The 17,248-nt window shown below is 43.7% G+C and overlaps 2 protein-coding genes across 2 annotated transcripts in view; one reads left to right on the forward strand and one right to left on the reverse strand.

Annotated features, from left to right (window-relative positions):
• LOC139384025 (kinesin-like protein KIF26B) overlaps positions 1-3,064 on the forward strand; it is a 172,533-nt gene extending 169,469 nt beyond the window's left edge. The window contains exon 19 of the mRNA XM_071128655.1: positions 2,503-3,064. Within this exon, the coding sequence (XP_070984756.1) occupies positions 2,503-2,651 (149 nt within the window). The 3' untranslated portion in view covers positions 2,652-3,064. The remainder of the gene's footprint in view (positions 1-2,502) is intronic.
• Positions 3,065-12,399: 9,335 nt separating this feature from the next.
• The window catches only part of LOC139384039 (SET and MYND domain containing 3), a 187,823-nt gene continuing 182,974 nt past the window's right edge, over positions 12,400-17,248 (reverse strand). Inside the window, exons 11-12 of the mRNA XM_071128671.1 lie at positions 13,121-13,229; positions 12,400-12,693 (exon numbers count right to left, since the gene is read on the reverse strand). Of these exons, the coding sequence (XP_070984772.1) occupies positions 12,592-12,693; positions 13,121-13,229 (211 nt within the window). The 3' untranslated portion in view covers positions 12,400-12,591. The remainder of the gene's footprint in view (positions 12,694-13,120; positions 13,230-17,248) is intronic.

The following is a 17,248-nucleotide window of genomic DNA, read 5'->3' on the forward strand; positions in this document are numbered from 1 at the left end:
GGAACTCTTTGTCCTGAATGCCAAGCATCACTTCTGAAGGACACCTGGCACCATCCCTACGGTGAAGCATGGTGGTGGCAGCATCATGCTGTGGATATATTTTTCAGGAGCAGGGACTAGGAGACTAATCAGGAGCGATGGAAAGATTAACGGAGCAAAGTACAGAGAGATCCATGGTGAAAACCTGCTCCAGAGCACTCAAGACCTGGGGTGAAGGTTAGCCTTCCAACAGGACAACGATCCTAAGCACACAGCCAGGAGTGGCTTCGGGGAAAGTCTCTGATTGTCCTTGAATGGCCCTGCCAGAGCCCGGACTTGAACCCGATCGAACATCTCTGGAGAGACCTGAAAATACCTGTGCAGCGACACTCCCCATCCAACCTGACAGAGCTTGAGAGGGTCTGCAGAAAAGAATGGGAGAAACTCCCCAAATACAGGTGTGCCAAGCTTTTAGCATCATACCAAAGAAGACTCAAGGCTCTAATCTCTGCCAAAGGTGCTTAGAAAAGAGTCTGACTAATTATGTTTCAGTTATTTCGTTTTTTATTTGAACAATTTCCCAAAAATATGTATGTGTGTGTATGTATACGTATGTGTATAATATAATATATATATACATACATACATACACACACACACACACACACACACACACACACACACACACACACACACACACACACACACACACACACTGGGGCAAAAAAGTATTTAGTCAGCCACCAATTGTGCGAGTTCTCCCACTTAAAAAGATGAGAGGCCTGTAATTTTCATAATGTAATTTACACTCATAGGTACACTTCAACTATGACAGACAATCACATTGTAGGATTTTTTATGAATTTATTTGCAAATTATGGTGGAAAATAAGTATTTGGTCAATAACAAAAGTTTATCTCAATACTTTGTTATATACCCTTTGTTGGCAATGACAGAGGTCAAATTTTTTCTGTAAGTCTTCACACACTGTTGCTGGTATTTTGGCCCATTCCTCCATGCAGATCTCCTCTAGAGCAGTGATGTTTTGGGGCTGTTGCTGGGCAACACGGACTTTCAACTCCCTCCAAAGATTTTCTACGGGGTTGAGATCTGGAGACTGGCTAGGCCACTCCAGGACCTTGAAATGCTTCTTACGAAGCCACTCCTTCGTTGCCCGGGCGGTGTGTTTGGGATCATTGTCATGCTGAAAGACCCAGCCACGTTTCATCTTCAATGCCCTTGCTGGTGGAAGGAGGTTTTCACTCAAAATCTCACGATACATGGCCCCATTCATTCTTTCCTTTACACGGATCAGTCGTCCTGGTCCCTTTGCAGAAAAACAGCCCCAAAGCATGATGTTTCCACCCCCATGCTTCACAGTAGGTATGGTGTTCTTTGGATGCAACTCAGCATTCTTTGTCCTCCAAACACGACGAGTTGAGTTTTTAGCAAAAAGTTATATTTTGGTTTCATCTGACCATATGACATTCTCCCAATCTTCTTCTGGATCATCCAAATGCTCTCTAGCAAACTTCAGATGGGCCTGGACATGTACTGGCTTAAGCAGGGGGACATGTCTGGCACTGCAGGATTTTAGTCCCTGGCAGCATAGTGTGTTACTGATGGTAGGCTTTGTTACTTTGGTCCCAGCTCTCTGCAGATCATTCACTAGGTCCCCCCGTGTGGTTCTGGGATTTTTGCTCACCGTTCTTGTGATCATTTTGACCCCACGGGGTGAGATCTTGCGTGGAGCCCCAGATCGAGGGAGATTATCAGTGGTCTTGTATGTCTTCCATTTCCTAATAATTGCTCCCACCGTTGATTTATTCAAACCAAGCTGCTTACCTATTGCAGATTCAGTCTTCCCAGCCTGGCGCAGGTCTACAATTTTGTTTCTGGTGTCCTTTGACAGCTCTTTGGTCTTGGCCATAGTGGAGTTTGGAGTGTGACTGTTTCAGGTTGTGGACAGGTGTCTTTTATACTGATAAGTTCAAACAGGTGCCATTAATACAGGTAACGAGTGGAGAGCAGAGGAGCCTCTTAAAGAAGAAGTTACAGGTCTGTGAGAGCCAGAAATATTGCTTGTTTGTAGGTGACCAAATACTTATTTTCCACCATAATTTGCAAATAAATTCATTAAAAATCCTACAATGTGATTTTCTGGATTTTTTTCTTCTCATTTTGTCTGTCATAGTTGAAGTGTACCTATGATGAAAATCACAGGCCTCTCTCATCTTTTTAAGTGGGAGAAATTGGTGGCTGACTAAATAATTTTTTGCCCCACTGTACATACCCACATATATATATACATACATATTATTATTCTTTATTTTATTTTCATATTGTATTAATCAGGGCACATGTTTACATTTTCTTCTTATACAAAGATGCGGCTACAATGTGGATCAGATCAAATATGCATGCTAGCACCAGGTATAAACAAGGCTTCTGTCCCTGTCCGTCTCTCTGTTCCTGTCTCTGCCCCTGGTTGTAACATATCGTCTCTCTGTCCTCTCCCCATAGTTGACCTGCAGCAGACGTTTGAGGTGGACTCTCTGGAGTACCTGGAGGCTCTAGAGGTGATGACAGACAGACTGGAAACCAGGGTCAACTTCTGCAAGGCTCACCTCATGATGGTCACCTGCTTCGACGTCACCTGCTGCCGCAGGTAGACCCACGGGCGGACCACACCTCCGCTAGGACCGTTAGGACTCAAGGAACTTGGAGCAGCTCGGATACAACAGCAGAGAGAGGGAAGGAGCGGAGGGAGTGATTTCCTTGAGGAGGTGCAGAAGAACAAAGGCAGACACTAAAGATGAATATTTTTTTAAGCAGCGGGACAGGGAGCGAGGGAGGGAGAGGAGGAGGATGAAGAAGAGAATGAAGAGGAGGAAGAGAGGTTGTTTTTTTTATTTTTAAATGAGGAGTATATCTCCCACCTGACAGGAAGAGCACTTTTACTGAGGAGTTGTTGGAGATGAAGTTTGTAAATAAAGTTGTGCTTGCTTTGAATAAGGACTGGCTGACAGACAGCTATAGACACGTAGGGAAAAAAGAGAAAAGAACGACAGAAAAGAAAAGAAAACCAACCTTGTGTGTGAAAGACAAGTGCCTTGCGAACACTTCGAAATCGGAACCATTGCTCCTGTATTTGTGTACAGATGGTGCTAGCTGAAAAAAAGAAGAGATCTCAAAAGTAAAAAGAAGAAATAAGTTGTGGAAAGTAAAAACCACAGCTCCGTTTTACTCGGTGTTTCCTCCCCTGACTAGCTGTTCTCAGTGGCTTGTATTGTTCTGCACTAGTTAGGATTCAACTTTAGGAACTGCTACGTGTACGTTTTCTATACCTCTTTTTAAAAATTCTCTGAAGACAGTGACACCACACCGAGTGCTTTAGGGGATAGGAAATTATGTATAAGGACGGACAAGACCCAGGGAAGGGAGGTGGTGGTGGTTTATCTTATGACCCATTGATTTCATTGTCATCCCTCAGGCTATGGTAACTGAAGTATTCAGTCTGGGGTTCAGGCCTAATACACACCCACCACCCACCCGTCCCCTAACGATGATCAAGAGGTGCAGAGAGACATCAGCTAGAAAGGAGGGGAGATGGAGGGATGAACAAAGGCTAAAAGAAAATGTTACCATTAGGGGAACATCATAATAACGACCATAGAAGGGGATGGGTGTGACCATGTGATTAATGGGTTAAAGGGACACTGCTCTATTCTACAGGTCAAAAAAATGGGGGGCATCTGAGTTTAAATATGAGTGTAGAGGAAAATGTCCCATTCACTCTGCTTGGTGCCACTGTCGTGGTGCATTCACTTTCATAATAGTTTGGTGCTTGAGACAGTTTCAGATCTAAATGTTTGTATACACATACATACATATATATACACATATACACACACATATACACACACATACATACATACATACATACATATATATATATATATATATACAGTTGGAGTTACTTTAACTCGTTTTTCAAACACTGCACAAATTTCTTGTTAACAAACTATAATTTTGGCAAGTCGGTTAGGACAACTACTTTGTGCATGACACAAGTCATTTTTCCAACAGAAGTTTACATACCCTAAGTTGACTGTGCCTTTAAACAGCTTGGAAAATTCCAGAAAATTATGTCATGGCTTTAGAATCTTCTGATAGGCTAATTGACATCATTTGAGTCAATTGGAGGTGTACCTGTGGATGTATTTGAAGGCCTACTTTCAAACTCAGTGCGTCTTTGCTTTACATCATGGCTGATTTCTTCTGTTATTCCCAACACCTCAGAAAAACAATTGTAGACCTCCACACGTCTGGTTCATCCAATTTCCAATCGCATGAAGGTACCACGTTCATCTGTACAAACAATAGTACGCAAGTATAAACACCATGGGACCACACAGCTGTCAAACCGCTCAGGAAGGAGACGCATTCTGTCTCCTAGAGATGAACGTACTTTGGTGCGAAAAGTGCAAATCAATCCCAGAACAACAGCAAAGGACCTTGTGAAGATGCTGGAGGAAACGGGTACATAAGTATCTATATCCACAGTAAAACGTGTCCTATATCAACAAAACCTGAAAGGCCGCTCAGCAAGGAAGAAGCCACTGCTCCAAAACCGCCATAAAAAAGCCAGACTACAGTTTGCAAATGCACATGGGGACAAAGATCATACTTGTTGGAGAAATGTCCTCTTGACTGATGAAACAAAAATAGAACTGTTTGGCCATAATGACCATCATTATGTTTGGAGGAAAAAGGGGGAGGCTTGTATGCCGAAGAACACCATCCCAACCGTGAAGCACGGGGTTGGCAACATCATGTTGTGGGGTGCTTTGCTGCAGGAGGGACTGGTGCACTTCACAAAATAGATGGCAGAATGAGGGAGGAAAATTAGGTGGATTTACTGAAGCAACATCTCAAGACATCAGTCAGGAAGTTCAAGCTTGGTCGCAAATGGGTCTTCCAAATGGATAATGACCCCAAGCATACTTCCAAAGTTGTGGCAAAATGGCTAAAGGACAACAAAGTCAAGGTATTGGAGTGGCCATCACAAAGCCCTCACCTCAATCCTATAGAACATTTGTGGGCAGAACTGAAAAAGTGTGTGCGAGCAAGGAGGCCTACAAACCTGACTCAGTTACACCAGCTCTGTCAGGAGGGATGGGACAAAATTCACCCAACTTATTGTGGGAAGCTTGTGGAAGGCTACGCGGAACGTTTGACCTAAGTTAAACCATTTAAAGGCAATGCTACCAAATACTAATTGAGTGTATGTAAACTTCTGACCCACTGGGAATGTGATGAAAGAAAAGCTGAAATAAATCACTCTCTACTATTATTCTGACATTTCACATTCTTAAAATAAACTGACCTAAAACAAGGTATTTTTACTAGGATTAAATGTCAGGAATTGTGAAAAACTGAATTTGACTTAGGTTGTATGTAAACTTCCGACTTCAACTGTATATATATATATATATATACATACGTATGTGTGTGTGTGTATATATATATATATATATATACAGTATATATACACATACGTATGTATGTGTGTATATACAATGGGGCAAAAAAGTATTTAGTCAGCCACCAATTGTGCATGTTATCCCACTTAAAAAGATGAGAGGCCTGTAATTTTCATCATAGGTACACTTCAACTATGACAGACAAAATGAGAAAAAAAATCCAGAAAATCACATTGTAGGATTTTTTATGAATTTATTTGCAAATTATGGTGGAAAATAAGTATTTGGTCACCTACAAACAAGCAAGATTTCTGGCTCTCACAGACCTGTAACTTCTTCTTTAAGAGGCTCCTCTGTCCTCCACTCGTTACCTGTATTAATGGCACCTGTTTGAACTTGTTATCAGTATAAAAGACACCTGTCCACAACCTGAAACAGTCACACTCCAAACTCCACTATGGCCAAGACCAAAGAGCTGTCAAAGGACACCAGAAACAAAATTGTAGACCTGCACCAGGCTGGGAAGACTGAATCTGCAATAGGTAAGCAGCTTGGTTTGAAGAAATCAACTGTGGGAGCAATTATTAGGAAATGGAAGACATACAAGACCACTGGTAATCTCCCTCGATGTGGATCTCCACGCAAGATCTCACCCTGTGGGGTCAAAATGATCACAAGAACGGTGAGCAAAAATCCCAGAACCACACGGGGGGACCTAGTGAATGACCTGCAGAGAGCTGGGACCAAAGTAACAAAGCCTACCATCAGTAACACACTATGCTGCCAGGGACTAAAATCCTGCAGTGCCAGACATGTCCCCCTGCTTAAGCCAGTACATGTCCAGGCCCGTCTGAAGTTTGCTAGAGAGCATTTGGATGATCCAGAAGAAGATTGGGAGAATGTCATATGGTCAGATAAAACCAAAATATAACTTTTTGGTAAAAACTCAACTCGTCGTGTTTGGAGGACAAAGAATGCTGAGTGGCATCCAAAGAACACCATACCTACTGTGAAAAAGGGGGGTGGAAACATCATGCTTTGGGCCTGTTTTTCTGCAAAGGGACCAGGACGACTGATCCGTGTAAAGGAAAGAATGAATGGGGCCATGTATCGTGAGATTTTGAGTGAAAACACCCTTCCATCAGCAAGGGCATTGAAGATGAAACGTGGCTGGGTCTTTCAGCATGACAATGATCCCAAACACACCGCCCGGGCAACGAAGGAGTGGCTTCGTAAGAAGCATTTTAAGGTCCTGGAGTGGCCTAGCCAGTCTCCAGATCTCAACCCCATAGAAAATCTTTGGAGGGAGTTGAAAGTCTGTATTGCCCAGCAACAGCCCCAAAACATCACTGCTCTAGAGGAGATCTGCGTGGATGAATGGGCCAAAATACCAGCAACAGTGTGTGAAAACCTTGTGAAGACTTACAGAAAACGTTTGACCTCTGTCATTGCCAACAAAGGGTATATAACAAAGTATTGAGAAACTTTTGTTATTGACCAAATACTTATTTTACACCATAATTTGCAAATAAATTCATTCAAAATCCTACAATGTAATTTTCTGGATTTTTTTCTCATTTTGTCTGTCATAGTTGAAGTGTACCTATGATGAAAATTACAGGCCTCTCTCATCTTTTAAGTGGGAGAACTTGCACAATTGGTGGCTGACTAAATACTTTTTTGCCCCACTGTATATACATACATATATATATATATATATATATACATACATACATATATATATATATATATACACATATATAGCCTGTTTCCTAAAAATAACTTTCAGACAAATGCTTCTTCTTCATCTTACCATCATATTTAATGACGTAGTGTCCTTGGCTGTTTTGAAAGGCATTTATAAATAAAATTTATTATTTTATTATCATCCTCATCATTCCCTCTCCCTCCCTTTCGTGAGAGGTCATGCCCCTTGCCCTTTCACCTCTCCCCTATGTCATGGTCATGAATGAAGGATCTTATTTATTTAACTCAGGAGGCATGCTGGAACAGAGAGGTGCTGGAACCGAGAGTTGCTTGTATTGTATAATGCATTATCCACACACCTTTTGGTCTGCAAAGTTACTATGCATTCAAAAAAAGACAAAATAATGTACATATGCTGAGCCCATTTCATATATAGATAGATTACAACATATACAATATCATCTTTATTTGAGATTTTATTTTTTCCTCTGCTATTTTGGTTTGTTACTTCCTCCTTTGAGATGGGAATTGTACCATTTGATGGGGGTAGGAAGAAGTAGTCCTCTAATGGTTAAGATATGATTAAGGATAGGTAATCTGATCCTAGATCTGTTCCTAAGGGCAGCTTCTACCTGGAGCCTGTTGAAGATAGTACTCTCCAGAGTCACGTTCGGCTGCAACATTACAAAACCTGCGCGTAGAAACGTGTTGTGGATAAAAAAATATGATTGTCTTGAAGGCTAGGGAAGCGAGTCTGCTCTATTCGTTACATTTCTCTCTGCGAAGTTTGAACATCTCACCTTCCTGAATACACCCTGGTCACGTCTGTGTTTGTCACCATGGAAACGTCCCACTCCGCTGTCATGGGGTCGGATGTGTTGTAAAGAGATCTATTCCTCTGGTTGCACAGTCTCTGAGAGGAGTGAGAGAGGTAGCCTACTGTAGATAGCAGGATTGGACACAACTTAATTTAGTCCATTTTGGGAAGGGAACAAATCCTCACTGAACAAAACAGCAGGCTTCAAATCTTGAAATGGTATTCAGCCAAAACTTCTCCTGAGAAGACGGAATAGAAATGGAATTTACCCGTAGTCCCATCCCGTGCTAGCTAGGCCTTACGGTGCTTTGGCTGGGCTAATTTGTGTGTGTGTTTTGAGAGAGACAGATGCACAGACCAGAGAGACAGACTATGGTTGTGTTCAGAAGGCACAAAACGGGGAGAAATAAACCAGTTTGAAATGGGAAATGAAAAAAATTGGACCAACAATGTTTCTTCCTAATTGTGCCTGCTTGAACCCGACCCATGTCTGTGTGTAACTGTCAGCAGGAACACATCGAACAGAGAAACGGACTGAGAATCTGACAGTGACGCAAGGATTGCTGTAAATAAAGGATTGTATTGGAGGAGATGAGTTGTCAATTTATTCTCTCAATTTCTTCTACACATCCACCCAGTTACCGTGCTCAACAATCCTCCGATTGAATATGAGTGTTAGTAAACCAACCATCGTCCCACAAAGCAATATGGGCACAATCATAATGTAGACAAGATCAGAACAAAGGACTTATGTTAGTACCAGATATAAACAGGGCTAGTAAGAGTAATATTACGAACTGAGCATTTGAACCAATTTCTACCATAGATGGAACCCACTTAGTGAAACCAGGCTCCATACACCCAGGTTTAGCTGCAGTGTCTGTCATGTAACAGATTGTCTACGTTGTGACACATCATTCCTTCTCAGGTCCTCCCCAGTGGCGGTATTAGCATACAACAGTGTGCGTGTAGGCCTACAATAGTCATTTCTCTTGCCCAATGGAGGAGAAGCAGTATCAGTGCCTGCGACCGCGACCAAGTGAGCCTTTTGTTGTCATTAGAATGTATTTGTAATATTAATGCCGCTCCGCAAGTACAATAACTTTGCCACTGACAGAGAGAGAGAGAGAGAGAGAAAGGCCTCTGGTGGGTTACTAGGGTTCTATATTCTCAGCCCCTGGATGAAACGTTGCTCCTGACACCCTGCTTTGAACACCCACACGAGGGGAGAGGAGAGAAGGGGGGAGAGGCCTGTCCATGGGCGCATGAAAGGGGCCCAGGAGAGAGGAGAGAACAAATCCCATTGGTGGATGAAGAATAGGAGCTTTCCCTCCCTCTCTTTCCCTGTCTTACTGTATCCACAGTACTTCCCCATTGTCTTTACACATGGACACATCTGTAAATCTCAGCACCCTGACCCAACCCTTTGGTATAACTCACAAACATGGTAACGTGTGACTGTGGATGTTTCTCCTTAGGTATCTGTGTGTGTGTTCTCCCTCTCTCCCTCTCTCTCTCCCTCCGTCTGTCTCTGAAGTGGAAACCAACCAGTCCCTGATCATCTACTCTCCCACAGCTCGCAGCCATTTGATCCACGACGCAGTTCATTAACAGGATAGTCGTGCGATAAGATATGTTCAGACAAGGAAGGAAACGATTGAGGTTTTGTATCCGACTGTATCTCGCCATATCACTGTCTCTGATCAGCACTGAGGGAGGTTTACTGTGGGCTGGGAGACTCACTCTCTTCTGCCTCTTCCACAGGACCTGGATAGCAGGCTTTTAAATGGTAAGTAGCCTTTAAATGGGGGAAAGAAGCATTTACACCACTGGAACACTGGTTTATACCAGTGTGTGAGAGAGAGAGAGAGAGAGAGAGAGAAAAAGGGAAGAAAAATGTCCCTAGGAGAAAGATGCCTTGATAGGTGGAGAGGCAGACAGGCGGTGTAGAGAAGGATGGAGGAGGGAGAGAAAGAAAGAGAGGGATGGGCGCGGGGGTGAAACATCTCTGATGTCCCTTTGATTATCTCTGGCTCTCCTGCTGGGCTCTCAGACGCCACTCATCACAGAGAGAGAAAGAGAGAGGGGGGAGGGAGGGCGAGAGAAAGGGGGAGGGCGGGAGAGAGTGACGGGAATAAAGAAAGCCAAGCCTATCAAAATGGAAGCTGAAGAGATGATCGTGAATCCAATCTGAGAGTAATAGATGATTTAGAAATGGTCTGTTCATTGTAGAGAGGGGGGGGGGGTGATATCTAGTTCTCTCATTGTCCTCCACAGACAGACAGACAGACATTTCAGACTGACTGGGTTCGAACCAGAGTTTCCCCGCGTGCCACAAAACTGTTAGCCTGCAGAGCTAAAGCATATAGGCATCGATACCAATCGGTCACATATACAGTACACCTCAAGTCATATTAGCTAGACACGGCTGGATCAAATCGGAGTGTTGGACTAGTAACTGAAAGGTTGCAAGTTCAAATCCCCGAGCTGACAAGATACAAATCTGTCATTCTGCCCCTGAACAGGCAGTTAAACCCACTGTTCCTAGGCCGTCATTGAAAATAAGAATTTGTTCTTAACTGACTTTCCTAGTTAAATAAATGTAAAATAAAATAAAAAATTCCATAAAAACCTGAGAGTTCATCTGTATGTCGGTGGACAAACTGACGGTTATCCGAAAGCAATAATATGAGGGCGTGTGTTAGTGCCATTACCGGCACGCCGTGACGCAGTCGCTATAGGGCGGAGCCCACGTCATCCTTTTGAGACTCAAATCACTAGAGAGACCTGGTAAGATGGCTGTGGAAGTAACACCATCACTAGGGTTGCACAATTCCAGTCATTTCCCCCAAATTCCCCGGTTCCCAGAAATCGCAGTTGAAGGATACCAGTAATCAGGAAAGAATAAGCAGGGAGTCAGGGAGCCTCCAACCGGAGGTTCAGGGAAAGATCATCCTTAACAAAGAGCCATACAAACCCCCAGCTAGAAGCTACATCAGGAACACCCCGAGAGAGTGACCAATTAGAAATCATCCAAAGAGCCATACAAACCCCCCAGCTAGAAGCTACATCAGGAACACCCCGAGAGAGTGACCAATTAGAAATCATCCAAAGAGCCATACAAACCCCCCAGCTAGAAGCTACATCAGGAACACCCCGAGAGAGTGACCAATTAGAAATCATCCAAAGAGCCATACAAACCCCCCAGCTAGAAGCTACATCAGGAACACCCCGAGAGAGTGACCAATTAGAAATCATCCAAAGAGCCATACAAACCCCCCAGCTAGAAGCTACATCAGGAACACCCCGAGAGAGTGACCAATTAGAAATCATCCAAAGAGCCATACAAACCCCCCAGCTAGAAGCTACATCAGGAACATCCCGAGAGAGTGACCAATTAGAAATCATCCAAAGAGCCATACAAACCCCCCAGCTAGAAGCTACATCAGGAACATCCCGAGAGAGTGACCAATTAGAAATCATCCAAAGAGCCATACAAACCCCCCCAGCTAGAAGCTACATCAGGAACACCCCGAGAGAGTGACCAATTAGAAATCATCCAAAGAGCCATACAAACCCCCCCAGCTAGAAGCTACATCAGGAACACCCCGAGAGAGTGACCAATTAGAAATCATCCAAAGAGCCATACAAACCCCCCAGCTAGAAGCTACATCAGGAACACCCCGAGAGAGTGACCAATTAGAAACGCCATCCACAGCTTAGACCGCACAGTCAGTCCATCAGCAGCCGAATGCCACGTTCTGTTCCCACTGTCACAGTGGGAAATACAGTCATCAGTGTACACAAGGTTTACCTAAGGTTTATGTAAGGTTTAACAGCGGAAGTAGATGGTTAGGACTAAGTGAGAGAGACATGCAGAGAGATGAGATGGTATAACTGATAGGCCACTGCTAAACACACACACACACACACACACACACACACACACACACACACACACACACACACACACACACACACACACACACACACACACACACACACACACACACACACACACACACACACACACACACAAGCAGCGATGGTACAACTGATAGCCCTCTCTATTAAACCCACAAAGACAAGACTAGGGTTCTCCTGAACACAACAGTGCCTTCCATTCTCTGCTATAATCGCCCAACAAGCATACAGCACCGGGTTATGCCGACAGACACACACCCAGGGTGCTATTCCCTCCCAGCAGGTGACATCACTCTGCAGGATGCTATCTGAGGGAGGAGGGGGGCAGGAGCCCTAATCCATGTCTCTCTAGTCACAACGCTGGCCAGTTTTAGGGGGAGTTAACTAGCAAAACACTGTGTGGCCATATCCGGAGATAAGTGTGTACACACACACACAGGAACCAGCTCAGACAAGGAGACAGATTTGAACCCAGCTCACACGCAGTTAAAGAGGTTGTTTCAGTGTGTTTAATGGGTTATGAAGAATGACAGGGAACAAAATGAAAACTAAAATGAAGCTCTAGAAATGATGCAATATCAACCAAACAACACTTCACCGTCATTACACTAAAAACAGGTGCTACTTTCCGAACAGCCATGGGCTTCTCGAATCCCCTCGGGTGGCTAAGGCAGGTTGCTAGGCACGGTCCAACTCCGCCCGACACTCCTCCAACCTCCTGATGAGGTCAGAGGTCAGGGGATGCTGGTTGCCGTGAGTAACCTTCATGATGTCATAGGCCTGCAGGGGAGACAGGAGAGAGCAGGGGTGTATTCAGTGATGTGGTGTGTTCATTACCTTACCCGTACAAATGTGTTGACTACAGCTGACATGACTCTCTACATGCTACCAGCCTGAAACTCATACTGTATCTGTTGTACAAAGTCTATCTAAACCAGGATTATTCCAATCTTACCCTACAAGGCCTGGAGTACGGCTGTTTTTCAGTTCCACCTGATAATTAATTGCACCCACCTGATGTCCTATGTCTAAATCAGTCCCTGATTAGACAGGAAGAAAGACAGCAGTGGAACTGGCTGGAGGTCTAGATTAGAGTGTGAGGGACCTAAATGTTCTGTAACGTTGCAACCCCCTGAACCGAGCCCTGAGATAGATGAGGGGAGACGGGGATAGGGCAGCCATAACAATGGTTCACCGCCCAGCTCACCAGTCTCAGTGTGTGCTGTGCGTCCCCCAGGTGAACCAGAAAGTGCTGGAGCTTGGCGACTCTCATCAGCTGGATGGCGTGGGCAGGGTGGGGGTCTGGGTAGTACTGCCTGGGGAGAGATGAGAGGGGGGGGGGGGGGGGGGTGGTGATTAGTGGGGTGGGAGTACAGCCAGTTTGAAGAAGACAGCAACTTTCATATCAGCAAAATCTGAGCATTCGAACACGCCTGACTGGAGTGTCAGGTGGGCAGGTTTTGCAGTTCTGGGACGGTTCCATTAGTTCCACTTCGCAAGACAAGCTGACGTAAGTGTGGCTCTCAAGTATTTGGAGGAACACAAATACTATTTGAACCCAGGTCTGTCTCACAGTGCTCAAAGACCGTTATACTAGACAGACAGGAGAGAGTAGCGCTGCGTTTCCACTCCACTATTCTTCTGTTAAGGAATCATTTTTCTTCCAGTGGTAAACGAGAAAGAGAGAGGTAGAGGAGGAGGTTGGTAAAATGGAGAGAACACAAGAAGAGTGTTTTCTGGCATCAAAATAAACCAAATGTGGTACACTAACTGGTACACTATCTGGGTAAATATCACCATTGGTTTATCTCTGGAAATAAACATTTACGCTCGACTTTACACTCTTATCATAGAGCCGTGAGGGTTAGAACGGCACTATCATGTCATATATAAACACGCACAGAGAGATCATGTCAGACAGAAAGAGTGAGGGAGAGAGAGTGAGCGAGCGAGAGGGAGGGAGAGAGCGAGAGAGCGAGAGAGAGAGACTATACCAGTATTCCCCTCGAAGGTATGAGACATGATAATATCTATCGACATTTGGGATAGCTAATCAGGGGGCTGATTAAAACTGTACCCCAACAGCTTTTTAAATACACATGTCAAAATGTGTGTGTGTGTGTGTGTGTGTGTGTGTGTGTGTGTGTGTGTGTGTGTGTGTGTGTGTGTGTGTGTGTGTGTGTGTGTGTGTGTGTGTGTGTGTGTGTGTGTGAGTGAGTGAGTGAGTGAGTGAGTGTGTGTGTGTGAGTGAGTGAGTGAGTGAGTGAGTGAGTGAGTGAGTGAGTGAGTGAGTGAGTGAGTGAGTGAGTGAGTGAGTGAGAGAGAGTGAGTGAGTGAGTGAGTGAGTGAGTGAGTGAGTGAGTGAGTGAGTGAGTGAGTGAGTGAGTGAGTGAGTGAGAGAGAGAGAGAGAGAGAGAGAGAGAGAGAGAGAGAGAGAGACAGAGAGAGAGACAGAGACAGAGACAGAGACAGAGAGTGCCCTATCCAAATAGGTCAGAGTGCAGAGCCTCATGCCCCTGGTTGAATTATGAAGAATCTACACTCCCACGGATAATACATACTCTTACAGAACACAAACTCACCTACAGAAAGGATACACACTCGTACGGGTCGTTTACACTAGGAAGCGATATCGCGCTGTGAAACAACGGAAGCCATTCACTTCCAATGGCAGGAAAGCAAGAGAAGAGAAGTGGGCGGGGGACTGTCGAGTGATGCGAGCATGGGCGAGGGAGCTCAACAGGGCGGGACTAAAGTTGGGGAAAACTGAATTTTATTCAAATCCTCTGCGATATCGCCACTCGAGTGACCATTTTCCCAATAGCTTCCAACCACTACTGGATTGGCTGACAATGGCTGTTGATACATAGCACTACCTAGCTTGCTTGCGAGCACCCACATGAGGCCGGGGCTAGTGTGGCTAGGCGAGTGCCGCTCGTATAGTGTAAACGCACTGTTAGAGAACACACACACACAGAGAATACACTCACTCTTAGAGAACACACTCTTAGAGAACACACACACTCTTAGAGAACACACACACTCTTAGAGAACACACACACAGAGAATACACACACTCTTAGAGAACACACACACTCTTAGAGAACACACACACTCTTAGAGAACACACACACTCTTAGAGAACACACACACTCTTAGAGAACACACAGATAATACACACACTAAGAGAATACACACACTCTTAGAGAACACACACACTCTTAGAGAACACACAGAGAATACACACACTAAGAGAATACACACACTAAGAGCATACACAGAGAATACACACAGTCTTAGAGAATACACACAGAGAATACACTCACTCTTAGAGAATACACAGATAATACACACACTCTTAGAGAATACACAGATAATACACACACTCTTAGAGAATACACAGATAATACACACACTCTTAGAGAATACACACACAGAGAATACACACACACTCTTAGCGATTACACACAGTCTTAGAGAATACACACACTAAGAGAATACACACAGAGAATACACACACACAGATAATACACACACTAAGAGAATACACACACTCTTAGAGAACACACACACTCTTAGAGAACACACAGATAATACACACACTAAGAGAATACACACACTCTTAGAGAACACACACACTCTTAGAGAACACACAGAGAATACACACACTAAGAGAATACACACACTAAGAGCATGCACAGAGAATACACACAGTCTTAGAGAATACACACAGAGAATACACTCACTCTTAGAGAATACACAGATAATACACACACTCTTAGAGAATACACAGATAATACACACACTCTTAGAGAATACACAGATAATACACACACTCTTAGAGAATACACACACAGAGAATACACACACACTCTTAGCGATTACACACAGTCTTAGAGAATACACACACTAAGAGAATACACACAGAGAATACACACACACAGATAATACACACACTAAGAGAATACACACACTCTTAGAGAACACACACACTCTTAGAGAACACACAGAGAATACACACACTAAGAGAATACACACACTAAGAGCATACACAGAGAATACACACAGTCTTAGAGAATACACACACTCTTAGAGAATACACAGATAATACACACACTCTTAGAGAATACACAGATAATACACACACTCTTAGAGAATACACAGATAATACACACACTCTTAGAGAATACACACACAGAGAATACACACACACTCTTAGCGATTACACACAGTCTTAGAGAATACACACACTAAGATAATACACACAGAGAATACACACACACAGATAATACACACACTAAGAGAATACACACACTAAGAGCATACACAGAGTCTTAGAGAATACACACAGAGAATACACACACTCTTAAAGAATACACAGATAATACACACACTCTTAGAGAATACACAGATAATACACACACTCTTAGAGAATACACACACTCTTAGAGAATACACAGATAATACAGACACTCTTAGAGAATACACACAGAAAACACACACACTCCTTGAGAATAGACACACACACAGAGAATACACACACTCTTAGAAAATATGCACACAATCTAAGATAATACACATACAGAGAACACACACACAGATAATACACACACTAAGAGAATACACACAGAGAATACACAGTCTTTGAGAATACATCCACTCTTAGAGAATACACAGATAATACACACACTCTTAGAGATTACACACACAGAGAATACACAGAGAATACACACACTCTTAGAGATTACACGCAGGCTTAGAGAATACACACACTCTAAGAGAATGCACACAGAGAATACACACACACACAGAGAATACACACTGTCTTAGAGAATACACACACTCTAGAGAATACACACAGAGAATACACACACACACAGAATACACACTCTTAGAGAATACACACACACAGAGAATACACACACACAGAGAATACTGACACACAGAGAATACACACACACACACAGAGAATGCACACTGTAAGAGAATACACTTGCAACACTACACAACAGGTTTGTGTGGGGAACGGCTCTTGAACCCAAACCAACCAATGTTGTTGTTGTTTATGGTGAACAGACAAACGATAGTTTATATGGACATCTTGAGACAGGAGAGCAGAGCGACACCAGATGCCATAGAATTGGGTAACTCCAAAACAGTCCCTTCCTCATGGTTTATTCACGTCAACTTGATTGCAGTTGAAAGTGTTGGTTTTACAACAGCGGTGGCCCACCTTTCTCCTGGAAAACCACTGGGTGCAGATTTTGCTCTAGCCCTCTTGGAGGAGGGTTGGCCACCCCTGAATTACACATTGTGTCACTGGGACAGATGGAAG

Source organism: Oncorhynchus clarkii, chromosome 25, assembly GCF_045791955.1.
Source record: "Oncorhynchus clarkii lewisi isolate Uvic-CL-2024 chromosome 25, UVic_Ocla_1.0, whole genome shotgun sequence".
Taxonomy (NCBI): domain Eukaryota; kingdom Metazoa; phylum Chordata; class Actinopteri; order Salmoniformes; family Salmonidae; genus Oncorhynchus; species Oncorhynchus clarkii.